The 21,520-nt window shown below is 34.6% G+C and overlaps 4 protein-coding genes across 6 annotated transcripts; all 4 read right to left on the bottom strand.

The window, feature by feature from the left end:
• Positions 1-630: 630 nt before the first annotated feature.
• Positions 631-1,900, bottom strand: LOC108224680 (blue copper protein). The gene is made up of 2 exons (XM_017399366.2): positions 1,655-1,900; positions 631-1,245 (listed from the first exon to the last, which is right to left on the bottom strand). Exons 1-2 carry the CDS (start codon positions 1,818-1,820, stop codon positions 851-853), a joined length of 561 nt encoding a protein of 186 aa, XP_017254855.1. The 5' UTR covers positions 1,821-1,900; the 3' UTR covers positions 631-850.
• A 4,259-nt stretch (positions 1,901-6,159) lies between these two features.
• LOC108192771 (cytochrome c oxidase subunit 6b-1) lies at positions 6,160-9,349 on the bottom strand. Its single transcript, XM_017359253.2, has 5 exons — positions 9,190-9,349; positions 7,140-7,520; positions 6,954-7,036; positions 6,751-6,832; positions 6,160-6,495 (listed from the first exon to the last, which is right to left on the bottom strand). Exons 1-5 carry the CDS (start codon positions 9,229-9,231, stop codon positions 6,442-6,444), a joined length of 642 nt encoding a protein of 213 aa, XP_017214742.1. The 5' UTR covers positions 9,232-9,349; the 3' UTR covers positions 6,160-6,441.
• Positions 9,350-10,988: 1,639 nt separating this feature from the next.
• Positions 10,989-13,096, bottom strand: LOC108192770 (uncharacterized). Its single transcript, XM_017359251.2, has 4 exons — positions 12,721-13,096; positions 12,441-12,616; positions 11,696-11,895; positions 10,989-11,292 (listed from the first exon to the last, which is right to left on the bottom strand). Exons 1-4 carry the CDS (start codon positions 12,900-12,902, stop codon positions 11,206-11,208), a joined length of 645 nt encoding a protein of 214 aa, XP_017214740.1. The 5' UTR covers positions 12,903-13,096; the 3' UTR covers positions 10,989-11,205.
• A 699-nt stretch (positions 13,097-13,795) lies between these two features.
• On the bottom strand, positions 13,796-21,042 carry LOC108224908 (purine permease 1). Of its 3 annotated transcripts, none has more exons than XM_064079934.1 (4): positions 20,737-21,042; positions 18,669-19,406; positions 18,090-18,415; positions 13,796-14,250 (listed from the first exon to the last, which is right to left on the bottom strand). In XM_064079934.1, the coding sequence occupies exons 2-4, from the start codon at positions 19,084-19,086 to the stop codon at positions 13,933-13,935; spliced, it is 1,062 nt and encodes a 353-aa protein (XP_063936004.1). In that variant the 5' UTR covers positions 19,087-19,406; positions 20,737-21,042; the 3' UTR covers positions 13,796-13,932. The 3 variants fall into 3 exon arrangements, with proteins under 3 accessions (XP_063936004.1, XP_017255156.1, XP_063936003.1); XM_017399667.2 differs by lacking the exon at positions 13,796-14,250 and adding an exon at positions 16,773-17,257 and having other exon boundaries at positions 18,669-19,414; positions 20,737-21,038; XM_064079933.1 differs by lacking the exon at positions 13,796-14,250 and adding an exon at positions 16,773-17,257 and having other exon boundaries at positions 20,737-21,038.
• Between the last annotated feature and the right edge of the window lie 478 nt (positions 21,043-21,520).

Here is a 21,520-nt window from a genome sequence, read left to right as displayed (position 1 = left end):
GCTGCCTCTCCAATGATGTGCATATATCTTGGTCTCCGGCGAAATATATTAAATCGGTTTTGTCCAGTTTTTCAAGTTTAAAAAAATAAGTCCTCCTGCATTGAAATACATTAAACTGGTTTTATTTAATTTTTCAAGTTAAAAAAATTTAATATACACAGAGAAACCTATATTCGAAATGATTTCAGAAAAGGTTATTAAACTACTAGATTAAACATATTTGAAACCTCAATCTCCAGAGCAACTCCAATGCAATGCTATACTTGGTTCCATTGCTATATTATAGCATCAAAAGTAAAAAAACTCAACTCCAAAGGGGTGCTATATTTGGATGCTTCGATGCATAGATGCATCTTTGGTTCTATATTTGAAACCAAGGATGGATCCATCCATGTTGCCACATCATCCTTGGTTCTATATTTGTTGAGATATTTAATAAAATTTATAGAAGTTAGGTAAAAGTTAATGAGTTGGTTAAATTTGAAACTAGTTATAGAACTTAGCATTGGAGTGCAAGTTTTATTTTAGCACCAAAAAACACTTTTTGGTGTTATATTATAGCAATAGCAATAGATATATAGCATCTAGTATTGGACTTGCTCTAAGAATCAAGACCAAACATTACCGGAATAAAAGTCTAAAACAACAGCTCTTTGATTTTCTTCAACTTTATTTAGCATGCTCCAAGAACTCTAGACAAAGGTTCAACACAAATATAACTCAAAATACTCAGTCATAAATACACGAAAACAACAATGAAATAGAACCAAATGAAGTAGCTAGAGAGCCCTGCGGCACTGCCTCTATCCTGGCCTGTCGAAAGTTGGAGGTTTTCAACATGGCCACATTACTAAACAATTAACTTGCAGACCAAAATAAGACAAGTACTGAGGAACAGGTCCAAAATCGCGGAAAAAGTTCCTGATGAACTAGCTAAAGCCGGATTACTGCCTGATGTAGTTGCAGTTGGTGTGGGAAAAGTAGCACTAGTACCACCCGCGGTCGCGGGTGGTACTGAAGTGCCAGCGGGTGCTGGGGTAGCACCCGCTGCAACAGTCACCGCTACTTTCATTCCTCCACTGCAATGTCCAATTACACCGCAGATGAAATAATGCGTGCCTGCGGTCTTCAGAGGGATTTTTGTCGATCCAGTGTTGTCAGAAGTTATTGAATTTCCGATAGTGCAGGAACTATAATCACCCGAACTCACTTCATCCACAGTGTGACCACTTCCATACTTGAACACTACCAAGAAGACAAAAACATTAGCACATGTAGAGCCTGTTTGCCGGCAAAATTCTGACTTATGACTTAACGTGAATTAATATGATAAACTGAAAGTTTAAAATATCTGTTTGGTAATTTTGGCTAATGAATGATTTATGATTTATTAAAAATATAATAATAAAAATAAAAGTGATTTATTGGTAACTTTTATCAAAAAAAAGTTTTAAAAAATTAAGCCGCTGAAAAAAATACATCAAACTAACCTCTGACTTATTACACAAACAAACATTTTTCAGCTTAAAGTCAGAAATAGTTTTACGTCCCTAACTTTGAATCTAGACAAACAGACTCTTGGTGACGAATTGAGTTATTGATATTGGATGTTTGAGCCGAGTGTATAGAAAATGAAATAAAATTGTGAACTTACCAAGATTGTCTCCAACATTGAAAGTTTTGCCAGTAGCCCAAGTGCTGTAATCAACACTGAGTGCCCAGCCAGATGAGTCCCCTACAGTGTAATCTTTGCCTAAACTCGGCACAGCAGTTATAAAAATCGAGATCAAACACACAATGCCTGCAACAGAGCTTGCCATTGTCGAAAGTTTAAAGAGAGAGGAGTTGGTTTAATATGATTCTGAACCGGAGCTCTCTATATATAGTGATCCTATGTAATAGAAAATAGAGGCCTCCTTTATAGAGTTTATTTTCTGAGGGAAAAAAAATCATGTATATTTTAGTCCTTTTCAAGTGAGTGATCATGATTCATGTAGTCCTAAATGGTCTGTACACAGCAAGGGATTTACTTACCAAACAGATCTTGTACCCTTTTTCGGATGTGTCGCGTATTGCTTCGATGTTACTTATCACCTGAACAAATAGAATAGGCGAAATGCCCTTTTAACTCTTAATATTTGGATGTGTCTATTGACGCAGTTTCAATATTTTAAATCGGACAATTAAAAATATAAAAGGTAGTATAAATATAAGGGGTAGTAAAACTAAAACCTGATAATTATTTAGAATTAAACTCTAATACCATGTTAAGTTACCGATCATATCAGTAACTCCAAGATATCCGCGAAGTCCGAAGTATAGCAGCCCCACCACATGGGAATTCCAAGAAACAGTACCAAGATAAGTTTAGCATGGTGGTTCGGTTTGCAGGTCGGGTGAGGGCCCTGGCAGTCACTTTAGCTCGAAGAATGGTCCAGAATGGCACGCTGATAAAAATTGGCCCTGAATGGCACATCAAAACGTTACTTCGGTTGGCGTTTACATGTTTTTTTATACAAAAGGGCAAGACGCAACTTCGTCTTGCGTTTCAATCATGAGTTTCAAATTTCAACAAATAAAACGTGGCTTACAGTAACGTTTCAGCCACCTTTTTTTTTTATATATAACTCAAAGTTAGAAACGTAACTTGTGGTTACGTTCCACGTTTAGTGTCTGTGTTACCTCTTAGTCCCAGATTAAAGTTACGTTTTGACTAATGTTTTTTTAAAAATTAATTTAATTTCAAGATAAATAAATCATTCTAAAACCCAAATATGAATCTTAAAATATTAAAAATTATTAATCTATGTTTTTAAGATTAATATTTTTAATTTAGTACACAGTACGAATTAATTATTTTACAACCCTAAACCTAAACCCAAAATGTTAACGATTGTAAATTTATTTATTCCGCCGGCGTCTCGGCTTCAGGGCCTTCGGCCCTTCAGCCTCGCATTAATTAGGGTTTAGGCTCGAGGGAGTAGGGCCTACCGGCCCTACACCCTCAATCTTAAACCCTAACCGTCGGCCAATTTAATTTACAGTATGAATTAATCATTCTAAAACCCAAACCTAAACCCTAAATGTTAACGATTGTAAATTTATTTATTCCGCCAGCGTCTCGGCTTCAGGGCCTTCGGCCCTTCAGCCTCGTATTAATTAGGGTTTAGGCTCGAGGGAGTAGGGCCTACCGGCCCTACACCCTCAATCCTAAACCCTAACCGTCTGTCAATTTAATTTCGAGTATAAATAAATCATTCTAAAACCTAAAAGTGAACTCTAAAATGTTAACAACCGTTAATTTCAAGTTTTATTTATAAAATTAATCAGTGAAACGTAACTTGAGATCACGTTTCAAGGTGGGTAAACGTGACTCCAAGTCACGTTGATGCTTATTTAGTAAATGGAATTGCCAAAACGTGAATGCGTGTGGCGTCTTATTCAAATATACAAAACGCTACTTTAACCCGTGTTTTGAAGTGCCAGTTGGGGCCTTTTTTCTGGACAGTGCCATTTAGGGCATTATGTATTGAAATTGTGCCCCTCAGGGCCTTTTCTCGGCTTAGAGAAGCTGGGGATGTACCGGATTAGGTCAACTACTACGCGCTGGGCTCTATAACATTGATAAAGCCAAATTTTAAACTTAACAGAATTGTATGTACTAGTAATGAACGGCACTAATTATGTACATAACATTTATACGATCGGATCATCAATACAATACTAAAACAGACTCCGTATTCTGGCAAGATCAAGTATTTTTCACCGTTCTTAAAATTTACGTACATCTCATTCTCCATGTACCTTTCTCGAGTAGTCGAGTGAATATATCAAATATCTATTTGATGCGAGCAAAGCAACCCACAAAGAATGTAGTCACTTGCTTTCATGATAAGAAAACAGAACAAATCTGGTTACAAGAATTTGACATCCCAACTTACACAGTAACATGAAACAAAGTTCTTTACAGAACATCTCAACAAACAAAGTACCGGTATAATTGGTCTAACATTGCATGATTTTCGACCACCACAATACTCCAACATGAAGGGAGTGCGAGAAATGTTCAACACTCGCCTATGGAATTAGGTAAGCCTTCAAATTCAAATGAGATTTCGGAAACACGAGAAGATAACGAAGATAATGGGACCGTTTAGTTTAACATAAAAATAAAAAGTTACTTGTGATTGAAAAATAATTTTTAATTTATTAGTTTGAATAAAATTACTAATATAATAATAAATATTACATGTTGATAAGAACAAGTCAATTGGGAAAACAAAATAGAATTTTCAACTTCTTATACTTTGATAAGTCAAAATTTTACATATAATTTAAACAACTTGTACGTACAATGTGATTCCGATCAAAATGAGGTTTTCTCCCATACATGCACAATATAGTGGGGGTTTGTTTCCCACTTTTAAGCCGGCTTCTGGTTCATAAGTTAGAAGCACTTGTTTCGTACCGTTTGTGTAAAAAATCAAGAAGCACTTATAAAAAGTTAGGAATGCTAGCTTTTGTTTCAGGATTTCTGCTTATTTCCCAAATACTTTAATCACTTATAAGTCTTAACTTGCTTCTAATTTCTACTCCACTTTTTTATTTTAAGCAAAAAACACTCATTTTAAACTCACTCAAACGGCCCCATAATGTTCTGATTGACTTACTGATGTTGCTTCAGTTTTAAGATAATAAGTTGTCCTAAAGATATTCCCCTGAAGAGTATTATTCTGCAGGTAGGATGATTGATGTCTACAACAGATATTTATCATGTGTGTGAGTGTGCAGTGGCGGAACCAGAGGGGGGCTAGGGGATGCTAGAGCCCCCCCGAACTTGAAAAAATAGTGTATATTTTTTTTTCAGCCCCCCCTAAGTTATTGAGATGTCAATATAATTTTTTTTAGCCCCCGTTGGATTATAGATATAGAGAGACTTGCTTTCCAAATTTCAAGGTATGATATTTTGATCGATTCTTGGATAAATTGTTATTCTTTAATCTTTTCGTATCTGTTGTGATTTTGTGTAAAAAGATTGTTAATTGAGGGTTCTGGATTTCTCAAGAATTAGAGTTTGAATTTTGAACTATTTTACATTTGTTCTTTTGAATTATGATGGTCACTTAGTTGTTTTCAAAAGACTTTGCACATAATTACATTACTCTTCTTATATGTTAAAATGTGCATGGACCCTCTTCTAGCAGCTTGTATAATCTTAAGAAATGCTCCTGCACTCTAGATAAAAAGTATCGATCTGAAATGTTCTCGAACATGATTCCACTTCGACCTGGATCACCAGGGATCACGTTCGAGTTCGCTGATTTTGGCGATCCACCTTTAACGTAAGCGATATTACAAAGGAAGATAACTTGACACTATCTTGATTGAAATTGTTTTTAGAAACGTACTTTAGTAAAAGAAATAAGAAAAGAAAGGAGCTGAGAAGATGATACAGATGAAAGAAAAGACACACGAGACATGCCTTTTTACAAAAAAGATTTAGATCCCCTTATAAATATGTATTGAAGGTCCTTACCATTTATTAAGTAACCTTAAAATTCATTTTTTGATTAACTTACTTCTCTATTTTCGGGTAAAATAAATATTTTAATCATGAAATCATAAGTAGACTATATATTGTTAGTGAAAAATCACTAAAAGAGATCAAGATATCGAACCGCGAACCGGATTCGCCGGTCATCGTACCCGATTCATAACAACTGGCATTTTACGTACCCGATCGTCCGTACCTAGTACCCGAATGACCCGTGAACAACACTGTTTGAGCCCCCCTAAATCTAAGTCCTGAGCCCCCCCTAAATCTAAGTCCTGGTTCCGCCACTGTGAGTGTGTCCTAAGCAAAGCTTATAGAGTACTTGTTAATATTCAGATAAAATTTCTTATAACTAAATTTCTTGTTCAATTTGTTAATTTTTCTAAAAGACAATACAAACCTTTGATAACATATACTAGCTTATTTATTATAATTTATTATAATTGATTAAAAGATGAATTTTGACAAATTAACAAGAAAAACGGAGGGAGGGAGGAATACATTTGACTCAAATGTCTTGCTGTAGTGAAGAGCAGAACAGTCAGCTTTCCCAAGTACTATGAACTAAAATTATAGGCGCCATGGAGCAAGGATAAACTAATCACTAACATGTAATTGTGTCGTAGATTATAACAAGCCCAAGAACCCTGTTGGTTCATGGACTAACTTTTACTGTTACAGATAGTCGAGCATTTACTTAAACGAAAAATGAAGTTTTATGTTTCTGCTTACTAGCACAAACTTCCGCCGTGCAGCAACAAGTATTCAATCGTGAAGTAAATGCAACATTATTAACTCGTGCTGATCAACTCATCAGCAGATCCAGAAGGTACACATAATGACATCTAGCATTTATACTCGGCTTTTCTTTAAGCAGCAGTAATCGCCTAGAGGGGACCTGGAAAGGTGCCATTCTCCCTTTGCTCGTTCCATCTGTCTACCTGCGTCCATACAAAACAGAATAACACCTAAAAGATTTAGGACTCGGATGATGTAAAATTAGAGACAAAAGAGGAAGATATAAGGAAGCTTGAATATACTTATATGACTATAAGTAGCTTAGATCTTGGAAGGTAAGAATATAACTAGGCAAGTTTGACACAAGTTTTTATCAATCGAAATTTAAATTGCCGAAACAAGACTCACTACAAAAGTCTTAAAAACATGAAAGTACAAACTACAAAGAACAGTCATACCCATTCGCCTGGGCAAAGCGAACGATAGTACTTGGCGAACTTATCACACTCTGGAGCACCTTCACCTTTTGCAGCAACACACCTGAGATGATAAGGCCAAACCCAAAAGATAGTAAATAGCCCGACAGAGAAAAGTTTAACTTAAGAAAGAACTGTGACCCAAGTGACCGATTAAGAAGGTCGAGATACTAGGAGTGACTAACCTATGGTATTCAATGTATCTAGTAAAACAATGCCTGCTTTGGTTTGTAGTAGGAAAACGGAAATCTGCTGGTGCCGTCTCAAGCTGGTATCAGTTGAATAATCAGAAAAGGTCAGATGATATTAGAGAAGTGCTATTAATGGGGTCAGAATAAAAGGGTTAAAACAACTAAATAAACCACACTAACCTTAATTCCTGGAGTTTCTTCAACTTCTTGGTCGCCTGCATTATCTTGTTCAGTACTTTCACTGCTTTCTTCAGTAGTAGCATCAGTGACACTTTCACCTGCTTCATTACTTTCTCCAGAAGTAGCATCAGGGGATTCGCTGCTATCTTCAGGAGTAGCAACAGTGACACTATCACCAGCTTCATTACTTTCTCCAGAGGTAGCATCAGGGGATTCATTGTCTCCCCCACTAGCAGCATTATCAGGTTCGCTACTTTTAGGTGCCGCTGGGGATTCCTCAGTCCCTGCAGCTACAACTTCTTTTACAGCTTCGGTAGCAGAATCTGCTACCGCAACTTCTTCCGCGGCATTCAGCTTTTCTTCTTTCTCAAGATGATATTGCTGAATTCACAAACACACACACCGACATATATACAAAGAGGGTGTGTTAATTTATATATAAAAAAAAAACAATTGTCCATAAACATTAAGCGCCAAGTAGCTCAACACAGAAGTCAGGACATATATGGATTAAACTATAAAATCCTTGCCTTCATGCTTCATTAGCAAATTTTTTTATAAATATATAATATATAATTGTCCAATTTTGCTCTAGAATTAAGTGGTAGCTTTACAGATATTGGTTATGTTTTCATATTTTATTCATTCGAAAATATAATGATCTTGATATTTAATCACTGAATTTCCCTGAGGATCAAATATTTGTTTTCATTGACCTATTTCTCCTTCCTCCATTACTTTTGCATGTGGTATCCAAACAAAACATACATCACGTCTGCCGAAAACTCTAAGATCAAACTGCTCTCACCAACTATTCTCAAAACCCATAGGCTACAACTGTACTAAAGACTAATATGGCAGGCTAAGAAAAACTCTCAACACGAGATTAGTGACTGATCCAAAAAAAATTAAATACACTCCAACCCAGGCCATCGCTACCAAACTTGACCATAAAAAAGGGAGGGGGGGAGGGTTTGGTTGACACCTTACTAGTGCTTTTATACACACTCCAGCTATAAAGCAATGACAAGGAAATCCCTATGTAAAAGGTGGCATTACTTGCTAGTAATCAAATTTCCAGCAACTTGTGAATCAAAGCCCCCACAGTTTAACAGACTAGAACCGGTCCTCTAAGTTTTCAAATTCAGGAATTAACACAAAAGTTATAATAGTTACAATTAGGCTCCTGCAGTAGTATTACTCAATTTGTCCATCACATACAAGCAATCATTGCACTACTAAAACTTGTTGAACAACATGACCAATTTCAAGTAAGAAAGAGTAGGAGACAGTGAGAGACAAAACATAACATATTTCCAATTTTTTGTTACTGGTTTTGAGATACACAGCAATCCTAAGTAATCATTTATTCATTCCTAACTTTTAGTAGTTTACACGAGACGTGACACATTGTAATCTGATCCTTACACCATTCAAAGATGAGAATAACTGCTTTTCAAAATCTTCCTTTATCACATAGCATGGTGGCCTCAGGCCTGAAAATCTACGGGGCTGACCAATGTTTTTCCAAATCAAATCAGCTTTTTAATAGATTCCACACATACATGCTACCGAAAGACATAAGTACACAGTAGAATCGATAACAGGAAGTTAAAATCCGTGCATTCTCTTATTCAGGCACAATTACATGGACTAATAATTTCATAATCAGCAGAAACAATATACCTTACAATTTTTTCCACAAATTCCTTCGTATAAACATCGTCTCGAAGCACAAACAAAAGGCGTAAAATTCAATCTTACTAGGGCTTAACAAAATTTCAAGATCAAGATTATATCAAGATTCAAACACCAACTAAGAACCTAACTTATATATCAATACCCAAAAACAAAAAAATTATACACAATTGCATACACAGGTAAAGGCTTATCCCTGCCCCAAGTCTCCGGTTCGATTCTCGCTCATCCCAAGATTAATTTATCAGCAACTATTTATAAATGAGTCCAATCTAGTTCATTACAAGGTCAATCTGATAAGTCAAGAAGTATACATACAAGTACATGTAAGTAAAGACATGATCGGGAATACCTCGGAGAGAGTGGCGGGTTTTTCGGTGTCGGCGTTGGCCATGTTTGATGAAAGCAGCCTCAGACAATGCTCCGAGAATTTTAAGAGAGAGAAATGTAAGTAGATGTGTTTGACGATAATAGTGCTTGTTTTACTTTGTTGTGTCCGAGAGGGGTGATCCAGTTTTTACTCGGTTTAGCCCGATGATTCGATGTTCAGCCCAGTTCGATGGTGTCCAGCCCAATTACACATTAACCCGAGGCGCAATACCCGAGTATCCGAGCCTTGAATTTGATACGGTTCTAATTTAGAGGCTGGTACTGTATCATGACTTTTAATGACAAATTTTGAGAGGATGATTTTAATGGATTTTATAAACTTTTGATGACTCTCTTTGATTTCTTAAGATTTTCAAAAACAATTCATGACTCTCGAGACAATGAATTTTAAAAACTTTAACAGACTTTTTTTTACAGATTTTAAATGTAAGTTATATTTTACTCTTTCCGTTTCTAATTACATGTCCACTTTAAAAAATAACATAGTTTAAGAAAAGTGGATTGTGAGAAAAAAGAGGTGTATTAAGTCATTAATTGAACATAATATGTGGTGTATGGTTGATCTTGGATATATAAATTAGTAACATGTGAAGGAGAGTTGATTTTGGAAATACTCCCTCCTTTCATAATACATCTCCACTTTTGAACAAATCACACATATTAAGAAAAAAAACTTTTGTAGAAAACCTTCATCTATTATTGTATTTATTGCATCGACCAAGTATAATATGTGAGATATATTTGATCTAGGAAATATAATTTAGTAGCATGTGGTATAAATTTCATCTAGGAAATACAATTATTGACTACATTGCATTGAAAGTTGAAATGGGACAACTAATTTGAAACAATTTTTAATTATCAAAAGTGGACATGTAATATGAAACAGAAGGAGTATAAATTTACATTGAAATTTGAAGTGGACAAATATTTTGAAACAGTTTTTTTTTCCTAAAGTGGACATGTATTTTGAAACGGAAGGAGTACTATTTTATTTATTATTATTATTATTATTAGTATTATGAATATGTTTGTATTATAAGTGTAGGAGAGGGTGTGTTTTTTTTAATTGAAATATATTACCGAATTATAGTCATTTTAACTTCATATAAATAAATAGGTTCGTTTTTAAATTAATATGCTTTGACTAAAATTGTTAAAATTTAATATAAAGATACTATAAGGACGAATTCTCATATATAAATTCTGGTCAAAAATATAAATATATCTTAAATTATATCAATTTCAAAGTAAAGAATGAGTCTATAATATATTTTAGGTTTAAATGAATTAAATTTGAAGTTCAAGTTGTGGTAAGTCCGAATTTTCAGAAATTATTCTATAATATAATATGTTATAGGCTTTGAAATATTTGATTTATATATTTTAAAATAGAATTTTAAAGATTATTTTTGAGTCAGAGGCGGCAAATTCCCGAATGGGAGGAATTGACAAGCTCTCTCATATTCAAAAACTAGTCAAAACTAAGGTTACTTAAATTCATACAAGTTAAAAAAACATAATAAATTATTTTAAGTTAAAAATATTTGAAAACGAAATTAAAAAAATTCATGTTTAAAAAAGTAATAATGAGTTATGGTTATTTCCGAGTTCAAAAGACTTAAAAATAATATTGCAAATTAATTTCTTATCTAAACGAGTTAACATAAAATTAAACAACATTTTATATTCGCTCTTTTTTCATAAAATAATCCTCATGACATAAATCCTAAATTATTATGACTTGGGATCCATTATCCATTAACCGACAAATATCTTCAATTTACTGCAGAACGTAATTACATATACATCACAGCCAGAAGAAAAAAATTCATAGCACAGTAAAAAAACCGAAGCAAGCTACTCCAACGAAAATAGAGCCCCATCGCGTCTCATAAAAATGTCCTACTTTACAAATAACTATGTTTTTTGTTCATTGAAATAATGATTTCAAAGCACTAAATTCATCCTCCACGGTCTAGGCCTGCTTCGAAGCTTTTATATCTTTCGCTAATTCATTGGACTCTTCCACCATATCTTCGAATTTTTCTTCCATTTCTTGAACCTTCAAACAAATTTACAGCACAGATTATTATAAAAACAAGTCAAAATGACAGATCAGCAATACTTCACTATAATATTGTTAAAATTTTAATCATCAAAAATTTTGATTTTAATCGATCGATTTCGAAGTTGATTTACAGATATGTTATAGGAATCTTCAAAAAATTAATCGATTTATCAATCAACTAAAAAAATTCTTGAATTGTTCAAAAACAAATCTCAAATAATTTATAATTTATATATATATTATCGATTGATCAATTGAAGTTCAATTTTTGATTTTTATAACTATGCTTCTCCCAAACAAACCTAATTTTTGTAAGTGGATGACGAAATTTTTATTCTTGTTATCCGAGTGAGAATATTGCGAAACTTTGAAAGGAAATAATTGAGTGTGAAAATACCTTATCGATCAACTGGTCAATTCGATCAGCATCCTTGGCAATCTCCTCGGCAGCGAGTTCAACGTTATGCAGAGCATTTTTGAGTTGTCCTTCAGGCAGGCCAGCCTCGATCTCTTCCGCCATTTTGTCAACCTTCCCCGCTATATCCTCTACTGCTTCTGCTATATTTTCTGTTGTCTGTAATATTCCTTTTAGCTTTTCTACATTTTCAAATCAGTTTCATTTAATCAGTAAATTGTTAACACAATTTGAAAGATAAAATATCTAGTAATATCTGGTACATACTATTCAAATTTAAGTGAAAATAGTTTACTTGTAATGATAATTATTTATTTTATAGTTATTTTAATTTTTTAATATTATATTATTCTATAACATAAAAATAAGTATTTTCATGTTAAAACGTGTTTTTCAAAAATTGCCATCCTATAATATAATACATAAATGATCGTTCATAAAATAAAACACTGTTTAATTTTTAAAGAATTGCCAACACGTTTGATGTTTGGTTTTAATCTTGATATGATTCTAGAGTATGTTTTTAATTACTTTTTTGATTAAACACTGATCCATCCGTTTCATAACCGATCAGGTCAACCTCTTATTTTTTTCAGGACACCATTTTATTATAAAACAAAAAAGTATATTAATTTGGTTTAATCACTGTCTAACTCAATATAATATGACATTAAGCACAAATTTTCATAATTACTATATCTCTAAACAAATGAAGTTTGAATCTTACCCATCCACCCCAAGAGTGGGCCCCACTTGTTGGTCAAGAATGGCAGGCCAATAGTAACAACAGCTCCCATTACCCAGGCTTGCCATGAATCAGGCAACCCAGGAATCCCAATTGAAGTGGGAAGAGCAGGAATGTCAACTTCTGGCGGAACCAAACTGCTCCGCACAACCACATTCCTACACATATCACACAAAACATCGTTTCAACAAAACCAATCTCGTAAACCAAACCAAACATAACCAGTATGACGCCGAAAACTCAAACTGATCAATAACCATACCTTCTTGATCTGGTTACAATCTTCGCCACCTGATTCTGCTTCGGGAGATACAGGGAGCGTTGACTGCTAGATAATACAGATCCATGCAACCCGATCGGACGATGACACGTGGAATTTTTGTAAATAATCTGCGATCTCGGTGGCAACGTAGCCAGACTGCTGGAAACCACAGATCCCGCCATATTTCTGTAAGATAATTTCTGCACTATCAACTTCCGAGGGCTTGAATGATGAAGATTCAGAAAGGAAATTTCGAATTTAAGATATTTTTTTAAGAGTTGTTGAGATTGGAACAAAGGTGCAGTTGAAAATAGCAGTCCGTATTTAATAATGGGGAATGGATATAATTATTTAAAAAATAAGTCCACTTTCGGGTATTTGATAAATGTGCAACACATGCGGCTTATATTAAAACAACTATTTGTGAAAGTAATTTTTGCACCAAACTGGAAGGAAGACTGGTAGATGAGATTTTAGCGAGAGCGAGCAAGATTGTCGAGCCGTGTGTTACAGTATATTCAATAATGTGCTGGTACACTTTTGTTGTTTGTTCTTTGCTGAGAAAGAGGTAGACAATTTGAAAAATGAGCGTAACTTGTGAATGAATGGTTTTGAACAGGTCATATTCCGTGCAACTGACAATTTGTTCACGAGCTTTGTGGTGTGAAGCTAAATTAAACGTCTCCGGTCGGGATAGATTTGTTAGGAGTTGTTTAAATCATTTGTGAGATGGAAAGAACAGAATTTCAAATGAAATTAGGTCTCAAACGGGCCACTTCTTTCATAGTTTCATTTACCAGATTTTTTCGAAAGAATAAACTTATTTTCAAAAGAATAAATTGGGTACAAAAATATTCACATAATGAGTATGTGTTAACTTTTGATTGGACTGACCCCCTGTATATGTATTAATAGCACCAATTAAAAATTTCCACCTCAGTTGCCATCTCATTTTGTGCAAAATTCTGTACCCAATTTTGTGCATGTACACTATTCTTGAACATTTTGCAAATTTAGGCGGGTGGGATCAGACGACGGAAAGAATTCGACTATGGACTCTAAGCAGGCGATGAAATCCTAAGAAAGCTTCCCATTTACCAAAATTAACAAGTACTCATTCTTTCTCAATCTATTACACAAAATTACAGAAACAGTACTCTATACATGCCAAATATTACACTGATGGTACAACAATTTGATTTGAAGGCCGATTCATTGAGCTCGGCGACTCTTTTCTATTCTTCTGTTGTCTTTTATTTCGCCATAGAAGTAAGAAACAAATCCCCAGAGAGAAAGAATAAGAGCCACTCCTTTCTCCGCTTGAAACTTTTCTCGGTAAATAATAACAGCCAAAACTTCGGTAACCGGAAGTAAAACCGCTATAATGATACCCGATAACAACGACGATGAGCAGAATATAACTCCGACGGCTCCTAAATAGAAAAACTGCCAAATCAATCCGCTACAAACCAGTACTATATAGTACTTCGTTTCTCCTAGTTCAAAGTTTCTTGCTTCTCTTGGTATTGCCTGCAGACATGTAAATTCTAAGGAGTAAATCCACTTGCTGATCACGAAACAAACACAATATACAGGACGGGCTCTTGGGTAAGGCGATTGAGGCGATTGAGGTGAAATTTTCTACAGTTGTAAAACATCAGCTTTTAAGTTACTAAAGCTTATAATCGTTGTTTCAGATATAAATTTGGTATCAATTAAAACAATGTCAGATCATGAACAAAAAACACGGCAAAGAATACCAGTCGTGGTGACAGGTGTCAATTTTTCGATTTCAACTAGTTGTACTCAATCCTCAGAGAATAAATTTAGAATTCGTTCGATAGAACCGTGGATTGAAAACCTGCTTCTGTTTGCTAAAAGACTATGAGTTGTAGAAGTCACTTTACGAAAAAACCGAATCGTACCTGCCGTTAAAAATGTAAGATCGATAATTGTTGGGCTAAAACAGAATATGATCCCCTGGAGATACATAAGAGCAAACTTAAAATTGTGACTTATGACTTAACGTTACAATCTGAAATTTTAAAATGTTTGTTTGCAATTTTGACTTGTCGGTAATTTATGACTTGAAAAAAGGCAATAATAACAATAAGAGTGACTTATGAGTAATGTATCTCAAACTAATTTTTGACTTTAAGTCAATTTCTAATTTATTTCTCACTCATTACACAAATATACAGTTTTCAGGTTAAAATCAAAAACTACTTTGAGTCACTTGGTTTAAGTGTTCTCAAACAGGCTCCATGTTAGATATAAACATATGTCTATGTCAGAAAGAATAGTAGTGTGTCATAGTCAATAAAAATGTTCAAGCTGCGTTTCTTGACTAAAAAGAAATTATCTACTAAAATACAAGGCCTCAGATTCCTGAATAATTTCTTAGTCAGTGGTGACCTTGATCATAGCCGCCCAACGCTTGAGCCTCCCAAAATTTTCAAATCCTTTGTTCTATCAAGTTATTTATTGTCTGATACTACTATATATATTGACTCAGATGTGTGCATAAATTTTATGATTTGGATTGGATTATACCTGCACGACGGAACCAGAAGGTAGCTAAGAAAATTACCAAAATGTTTCTTACCAAAATGAATGGCCAGCTCGCGGTTAAGAGGCAGCTTGATAGCCAGACTCTTTTGCCGTCATGGATAAGTGCACTTCACCTGTAAGTTATTAAAAATGTTTGGTAATTTAAATTTATAAATTAAAAAAATCAAATAATTAAAATACAAGAACTTTATTAATAAATAAAATTTATTATAAATTAAAATTTTAAAAATTACATAATAAATATAAATCACTAAAAAAGTTATAAAAATTTGTATTTTTGATTTTCAACTACTAATTTCAAAAACTCAAAAGAAGCCTTTTTACCTTTTTTGCCAAACAAAGCAACTTAAAGAGGCCATAGAAAGTGGAGAAAGAGGCCATAGAAAGTCGATTAGCCAAACCATTGAAAATGGAGGAATGATAATAAGAACACTTAGGACGGTCAACTCTCAAAACAGAAGATACCACTCTCGAAACAGAAGAGACCGAGAGAGAATCTTTTCACAGCTTCAGCCATCACGAAGAAACCCTCGGCCTTTAGCAATTACGACAGAAGAAACCGGGTTCTAAAATTCGACCTAGATGGCACCTAATTGGGTTAAAACATCTCATTTTTTCAAAAGTCGATTATTAAACATTTTGCAAATTTAGGCGGGCCTAAGTGGATCAGACGACAGAATGAATTAGACTAAGAACCCGAGAGCATCTTGAAGGGGCTCTCTAAACAAGCTATTAATTTCAAATTTAAAGAGTTTAGGCAAAAATTAGAGCCCCAATAACTCCTAGAAACTCTTTAAAAATTTATATACAATGGAATACTCAAACAAGCTCCTAACTCCAAAAAGATATGAAAAATTAGAACTCCAATGAGCTCCTGGCAGCTCTTTAAAAATTTAAAAGTTTCCCCTCTCTCCTCTTTTTAAGGAGCATCCAGGTGCTTTTAACCTATTTTCATTGAATAAAATAATCACTTTCTTTTATTTCTATTTATGTCTCTCTAATTCTCTCTCATTGATTAAAATAATCACTTTCCTCTATTTCTATTCACGTCTCTCTAATTCTCTCTCTAACTTTTCTTTCAAATAATAATAAAATATTAATAAAGAGCAAGTATAAAGAGTGGGGTTGGATCTCTCATTCTCTCTCTAACTTTTCTTTCAAATAATAATAAAATATTAATAAATGGCAAGTATAAAGAATGAGGTTGGAGTTGTCATGATATTCAATGTATTAACTTACTAGGATTCTGGAGCTACATATTATATTATTTAAAGAATGATTTAAGAGAATATTGGAGATGCTCTCATCATCTCTCCTCTATTTTAGTAGTTCTTAACTTTTATTTATAAATATAATTTAGTTTCTCTCCAATTTTACCTACTATTTTTCTCTCTTTTTACTTTTTCTTCCCATTTATATGAATAAGGAGCACATATAAAGAAAAATATTAGAGTTGTCTTCTTTTTCAATACTTTATAACCCACTGGGAGTCACATATTGATATTATATTTTAAAAAGTGATTCAAGAGCATCACTCGGCAGACAGTCCTCCGTCTTTCTCAATCTTACACAAAATTACAGAAACAGAGTACACTATACATGCTAGATATTACACTGATGGAACAACAATTTGATCTCAAGGCAGATCCATTTCAGCCCTGCGACTCTTTTCTATTCTTCTGTTGTGTTTTATTTCGCCATAGAAGTAAGAAACAAATCCCCAGAGAGAAAGAATGAGAGCCACTCCTTTCTCCGCTTGAAACTTTTCTCGGTAGATAATAACAGCCAAAACTTCTGTAACCGGAAGTAAAACCGCTATAATGATACCCGATAAGAGCGATGATGAGCAGAATATAACTCCGACGGCTCCTAAATAGAAAAACTGCCATATCAATCCGCTACAAACCAGTACTACATAGTACTTCGTTTCTCCCAGTTCAAAGTTTCTTGCTTCTCTTGGTATTGCCTGCAGACATTTAAATATTAAGCAGTAAATCACTTGCTGATCACAAAACAAGCACAATACAGAGAGCCGACTTTTGGGTATGGCGACTGAGGCGAGCACCTAGGGTATCACTTAGTAGGTCTGGAAAAATTTACAGTTATAAAACATTGGCTTTTAAATTACTAAAGCTTATAATTGTTTTTTCGGATATAAATTTGGTACCAATTAAAACAATATCAGACCATGAACAAGAAACACAGCAGAGAATACTGGTAGTGGTGGTCCCTTTTTCAATTTCGACCAGTTGTAAACGGAGAATAAATTTAGAATTGGTTCGATAGAACCGTGGATCGACAACCTGCTTCTGTTTGCTAAAAGATTATCGTTGTAGAAGTCACTTTACAGAAAAATTGTATCCTACCATTAAAAATGTAAGATCGAAATTGTTAGGCTAAAAACCGAATATTATACCCTGGAGATATCTCTGTCAGATATCAACATATGTCTATGTCACAAAGAATAGTAGTGTCTCATATTCAATAAAAATGTTCAAGCTGCATTTCTTGACTACTACAAGGCCACAGATTTCTCAATAATTTCTTAGTCCGTGGTGACATTGATCATTGCCGCCCAACACTTAAGTATCCCAAAATTTTTGAGTACTTTATTCTATCGCGTTATTGTCTGATATATATTTTGAGTCAGATGTGTGCGTAAATATTATGATTTGCAGCGGATTATACACATTAGTAATTCCATGACAGCAGAATAATAACAGTGACTAAAGACACAGTATATAAAAAATATTACTGGCATTGTAAATAAGTAAATAACAGAGTAGAAAGAGACATGCCTTAAAGTCATTGTTGATAAGCATCCCCACAATGCAGAAAAGAGTGGCAAACAAACACATGACCATTTGAATCTCCATCACTAACTGATAATCAATAACTTGCTTGGCCTTCTGATATGTGAACTCAATCAATGGCAGTATGAATCCGTACAAGGCCGCGGCTCCAAGCGTCATAACAAACCCTAAAACGTACTCTCTTTTCGACTCTCCATCCGGTCTGTCACTGCTCGTATGCAGAGCTAGTACTCCGGATCCTATTGTCAGCAGAACAACAGCATTCACCGAATACGAGCTGAATTTTTGCTTCACCAGTAAATATGCGAAACCTGCAGTAAATTGATTCAGCGATAATACTGAACAAGACCATAAGTTCGGGAATATAAAATAGGAATTTTTTTTTTCAAAAATAAGGTTAAAGTTGCAAATGAGGTTTGATTTTCAAGTTGCAACCGTTGCCACTTAGGTTGTATACAAGGTTGCACCGTATTTTTGAAAAAACATTTTGCAACTCGAGTATTTTTAAGAAAAACCCAATAAAATATTTAAAAATGACCGAGATGTAACAAGTATAAGCAAAACCTGCAGTGAATACAAGTTGTGAAGCAATTATTAGCGCGACTGTGGACACGGGCAGTCTTGCGACGCCATATGCATAGATGTAGTCATCGACACCGGTGAGAATACCAATGACAGCAGAGGCCAGGAACAAGCGTGGTCTAATGTTGAAGAGCTTGGCCGTGTAGTCACTGAGGGTGGCACGACGGAACCAGAAGGTGGCTAAGAAAATTACCAAAATGAATGGCCAGCCCGCGGTTAAGAGGCAGCTTGATAGCCAGACTCTTTTGCCGCCATGGATGAAATAGAGCCGCGTGACTAATGGACCGCCACAGTGTCCAATTGAGAGGACCATGCAGTTTATTACTAGCAGAGTGTTTTTCAAGGAGGGGCTAAGCCTTTCATGAGGTGAGGCATGAGTTTCGGCTTCCATGTTCACCATGATTTTTCGAGACAATTTTGAGCACTATATGTCTGCGAGTGTGGGATATTTTTATAGTGTGTTGATATAACACCCGGACAGTCATACAAGATAATAAAGCCAAAGAAAATTCACTCAGACTCGTCCAAAGTAAGATATGTGGTGTAACTGTACCTATATTCGGGTCTTTGTGATAGAAAAACTGTATTTAGGCCACTGCCAAATTCTAATTTTCGCAAAGTCTCTGCCTAGCTAAGCTTGGAGCCACAGACAGAGCAAAACAGGGGAACGTGTGTATATAGCTGACGTTTATCTTCCCCGGAAACATCCTGTTTTCGATTCTGGAAGGCTAGCAAATTTTAGTTACAATCAGAAGGGACATAATTGACTCCCGAAATTCAAAAAATTAATCTGCCATCTAACATAGTTATATTATATAAATAAGAACATGCCTACGAAACCAAATCAATATATCAAACACAAAGGCCATATATAAAATAAGAGCTTACTGCACTTTGCAACCCTCTACTTTGCTCGAAAAACACTTTGGTACATAGACTTCTAAACGTGTCAGTTCGCCCTCCAAACTTCTAATCCGTTAGCAGTTTGCCTCATTCCGTTAAATTTTCCGTTAACTTTGATGTTAAAAATAGTTTACAGCAGTTTGCACCCCTAACTTTATATTTCGTTTTAGTTTGCATCCTTGAAACACTTTTTCATTAAAATCAATCATATTTCGTTAAAAACAGAATCAAGTATATTTTAATTTAATAGTTTGTATCTATAAAAAGAATTTTTATAATACAATAATATCAAAAAAATAATATGCTTAAGTTTGCTAATTAACTAATTGAATAACTGAGCAAAATATTTGAAGCAAAAAATCGTCACTAAAAGTACGAAATAAAGACTAAACTTTATTTTATTATATTATTTGACAATGCAGACTAAAATTTATCTGTTCTAATACTTTTCGGATGAGCCAGAGTCGAACCTGGGGTCTCCCGGGACATCAGAGGATAAACCCACCACTTGAGTTATCTAATTGTAGTCTCGTGTACATTTTCTCAAATCGTCTTTTTAGTGACTCAAGTGGTGGGTTTATCCTCTGTTGTCCCGGAAGACCCCAGGTTCGACTCTGGCTCATCCGAAAAGTATTAGAACAGATAAATTTTAGTCTGCATTGTCAAATAATATAATAAAATAAAGTTTAGTCTTTATTTCGTACTTTTAGTGACGATTTTTTGCTTCAAATATTTTGCTCAGTTATTCAATTAGTTAATTAGCAAACTTAAGCATATTATTTTTTTGATATTATTGTATTATAAAAATTCTTTTTATAGATACAAACTATTAAATTAAAATATACTTGATTCTGTTTTTAACGAAATATGATTGATTTTAATGAAAAAGTGTTTCAAGGATGCAAACTAAAACGAAATATAAAGTTAGGGGTGCAAACTGCTGTAAACTATTTTTAACATCAAAGTTAACGGAAAATTTAACGGAATGGGGCAAACTGCTAACGGATTAGAAGTTTGGAGGGCGAACTGACACGTTTAGAAGTCTATGTACCAAAGTGTTTTTCGAGCAAAATAGAGGGTTGCAAAGTGCAGTAAGCTCATAAAATAATCATATATTGTAATGACTGAAATAAAAATAAAAGCGCACCTTATACCGTCGCTCGAATAAGAATACTAAACAGCTGAGTCACCTAACCCTTTGATGAAAACTAGATTGAAGTGATAATTGTCCCACTACATGACGGGTTGTCGCAATATCGCTCACAGGATAAAATAAGTACAGAGTAATCCGCTCACAGTCACGGCAAAACTCAACTATCGTACCTCAGTCCCCGGAGAACAGCAGTGTGTATATGAGAGCTGAAGGAGAGAGAGCTTGAGAGAGGAAGATAGAGGCAGGGCCGATGATCGGCATGGGCAAAAAGCCCTACAGGCCTCAAAATCCTGAGGACCCCAATTTCAAGCCCATAACAATTATATCTATATAATTACTTTGTTTTTTTTATCATATGTTAGACGATTGGATAGCCTAATGGTGGGTTTATCCTCTGTTGTCCCGGGACACCCGGGTTCGACTCTGGCTCACCCCGAGATTTATTAGAACAGATACTAATTTGTGAGGCATATAAGCTTGCATTGTCAAAAAAAAATCCATAAAAAAAATAAAATTGCACAGGTAGGGTTTTGTATATATCTCTTACACAGACGTGTGGGTGAGCGCGACTAACACATGCACCCTTGGTAGTTGTGCGCTATCCTTGAATGTGAGGTAATATAAACTCACCAACCTCCCATTATCAAATTTATGTGGTATACAAGTTTTTATATTCTAGTAACTACACAACCCACATTAAATAAGTATTTTCAACCCAATTTATTTATGAATTACACTAAAAAAATGTCTTAATCCAAACATGAAAGTTTAAGTACTC

The sequence above is a fragment of the Daucus carota genome, chromosome 6 (assembly GCF_001625215.2).
Source record: "Daucus carota subsp. sativus chromosome 6, DH1 v3.0, whole genome shotgun sequence".
In the NCBI taxonomy this organism is placed as follows: domain Eukaryota; kingdom Viridiplantae; phylum Streptophyta; class Magnoliopsida; order Apiales; family Apiaceae; genus Daucus; species Daucus carota.
Note: the sequence above shows the minus strand (reverse complement) of the source record. Positions and strands in the feature narration are given on the sequence as shown.